The sequence below is a fragment of the Propithecus coquereli genome, unplaced genomic scaffold, assembly GCF_000956105.1.
Source record: "Propithecus coquereli isolate 6110/MARCELLA unplaced genomic scaffold, Pcoq_1.0 Scaffold26, whole genome shotgun sequence".
Taxonomy (NCBI): domain Eukaryota; kingdom Metazoa; phylum Chordata; class Mammalia; order Primates; family Indriidae; genus Propithecus; species Propithecus coquereli.
Window position 1 is genome coordinate 654,559 of NW_012148174.1, and position 2,934 is coordinate 657,492.

Below are 2,934 nucleotides of genomic sequence, written 5' to 3' on the forward strand. Positions count from 1 at the left end.
AAAAAAAAAAAAAAAATTGGGATCTTTAGAATGACACTGTTGGCAATACTGAACAAACCTCTTTCTCAATCTTTCTTCTAGATAATGACCACCTGCCCCAGATATTGAGATTAATTCTTATAGTTTAAAATATATGTTAAATTACAAGCCTCTTCCGCCCCCAGAGAAATACTCACAGAATTAATTATTCCTTTAAGAGCTTGAAATCCACCTTTGACAGGAAAGACTTGTTCTTTGGAGTCTGCAATTCTTTCGAGCTTTAGAAAAAAGAAGAAAAGTTCAGGGTGGTTGATACATAGAACACTTTATAAACTTCATTACATTTCAGTTATGTTCATCTGAAAAATTACAGGATTAGTTTAGCAGTGTGGGCTGTGTTCAGGGTCAGGAATTACAGGTGATGATACTAGAGTTTCTCGAAATGTATCACCATGAAATGAACTGAAATCAGTCAAAGCACCTTTACAGTGGCAATTCCAAAACAATGCAGAGCTCGAATAGCTGTTAACATCATGAGACTGGAATCTAAGTCATGCTCAAGCAAAAACTCCCATGTAAAATGATTTGGAAGTGAAAAAAAAAAATCAATGTATAAATCCTCAAAACTTCATGAAAAAATTGGTTTTTGTAAGAGATATACTAAAGACCTCTCCTAAATGGACTTCCCAAATTCCTACACACCTAGAGTCAAATTTTAAACAAAATAGAAAGTTTAAATGAGACTGTCATAATAATCTTGTCAGCCGAGTTAAAGAGGAGTATTCCTATCACGTCAACCCAACTGTTTATCTTATATTACTTTCCCAAGCCAATTAAATGTTGAAGAAATTTAGAGTTTTATTTTCAGTAACAAAACCTACTAAAATTCTGACATCACTGAGGTAGAGCTTAAGACATACACCCATGTTCCTAGAAGACATTTATATTTTTATAGAAAATCATTCAACAATTGATTAGCGTCATCGTAAGTCCTCAGCGAAAAGAATTTATTCGACTATCCTTAAGACGGTTACGTGATTTCCATTAAAGCGTGTAGATCTTTTGTAACTCACCTGAGCTTGTTCAAAATCAAGGACACCAACGCAATAAACACTAGCTCCAAGGGACCTGGATATCTTTGCCTGTGCAGAGAGAGAGAGAGAGAGAAATGGGGAAGGGAAGGAGGAGGTGAGAGAGAGAAAAAGAGAGGGAGGAAGTGAATTATTCAAATACCAAAAGCTATACGTGCAGAGACACACAGCCAAGTACAGTGGGGTGTAAGGAACAGTCTCAGTTCAATACTCACCTCTTTCTCTGCATATGATGGCACCAGGCCATCCAGCTTACCATCTGTCAGTGCAATTATGATACTGGAGGTTTTTAAGCCTCCTGCTTTCTGAATTTGTTCATTTGCCTGAAAATGAAGAATATTCATCCAACTCACAATTTAACTTTTCACCAGTATGTTCCATTCAAGCTGAATTTGTAAGTCTGACAAAATCAAAAGATAACTTTTACAACAGGTTATTTTGTTTCGTATTTATTTGAAACATGCATATAGTCACATTATAGAGTAGTAACTATTGGTTTTTAAATGATATAGATTTTTAGCTGTGGTTGCCTAATCTGAATATAACCACGGAGAAAAATGGAAAATTAGGTAGAAGGCAAAAATGCCGTCTTAACTTTTCTTATCACCACAGTAAATAATGTTTTCTACCAGGCTCCTCTCTAGAACATCTAAAAGCATAAAAAAAAATTTAATATATAATGGAGTTTCAGAGCTTTGCTAGAGAGTTATATTTCATTACAGAATAATAAAGTATTCTCTCCCATACTTAAAAATGTAAAAGAACTTACTAGCTTTAGTCCTTCGTGGATATATGTCTCTCCCACTGGGCTAACACTTTTCAAATCCTCCAAGCCTTTACTGATTTTGCCTCTGAAAATAAAGTATTAATATTATAATATTAAACAAAAGAAAAATGGGCAAAAATCACAATAAACGCTTCTTGAAAAACATGGCAATACTACAAGTAAGTTTCCTTCAGTAAGAAGTAGAGGAAAGGACCTGGGCTTTGAGGGCAGGTAACTCCTTATACTTTTCGCCATCGTAACAAGTATTTAATAATATCTGTATTTTAACTACAAAAAAATAAAAGTACTAGCAATGCCTTGAAAAATCTAAGCATAGTCTAGGTCTTTTGAGCTGAGAACAGATATCTTCGATTATACTTGTTTTACTAAATGCTAAAGAGTAAAACATACTTTCCCTTATCCACAAAAATACAAAGATTGAGTAGCTCAGCTTCAACGAAAAAGTATTTTTTTCTGAAACACACACCTCACCTTCCTAAGAGTGGGAAATTTTCTTTGTTATCTGCAAATTCTGAAAGCACATTACTTAACCCTTACTTATGGAAAATAACATTTTCTATTTCTGTCTTCCAGAGTCATAAGTCTTATGAATTATTCACTTTTTGTGACACCTCACCCCTCGAAACACCTGCGCATGCTCACGAATGCAGTAGACACTCAATACATATTTCAAGAACAAATGAAAGAATAAATGGAGGGATGGATGGATGGAGGAGAGAGTAATGGATTCTTAGAAGAGGCAAAATGATGGAAAAAGATGAAAAACCATAGAATAATTCTTTTCATCATGATAATTCATAGTCCCAATAGATTATGTCTACATGAAGTATAACTACGATATTATTAAGAGCTATTTTGTGTGTATGAGTACCGGAAGACTCAATGTTCAGGTTTTTATAAATACAGATTCCAAACCTCTTTAAAAATAAATAAAATCACAAGGAATCTTAAAAGGTAAATAATATTGGAAAACTATCCAAATTAAATCTGAAACTTTTTAAAGTTTTAAATTTAAAAGATCAGAAGAGATTTTAAGATACTGCTTTCAGAATTTTAGTTTTTCAAAAGAAAAATGCC

The 2,934-nt window shown here is 33.6% G+C and overlaps 1 protein-coding gene across 1 annotated transcript in view; it reads right to left on the reverse strand.

Annotated features, from left to right (window-relative positions):
- Positions 1–2,934, reverse strand: part of ANTXR2 (anthrax toxin receptor 2) — a 144,222-nt gene that overhangs the window by 126,467 nt on the left and 14,821 nt on the right. The window contains 4 exon segments of the mRNA XM_012647241.1: positions 109–257; positions 1,053–1,121; positions 1,286–1,393; positions 1,840–1,921. Coding sequence (XP_012502695.1) covers positions 109–257; positions 1,053–1,121; positions 1,286–1,393; positions 1,840–1,921 — 408 coding nt within the window.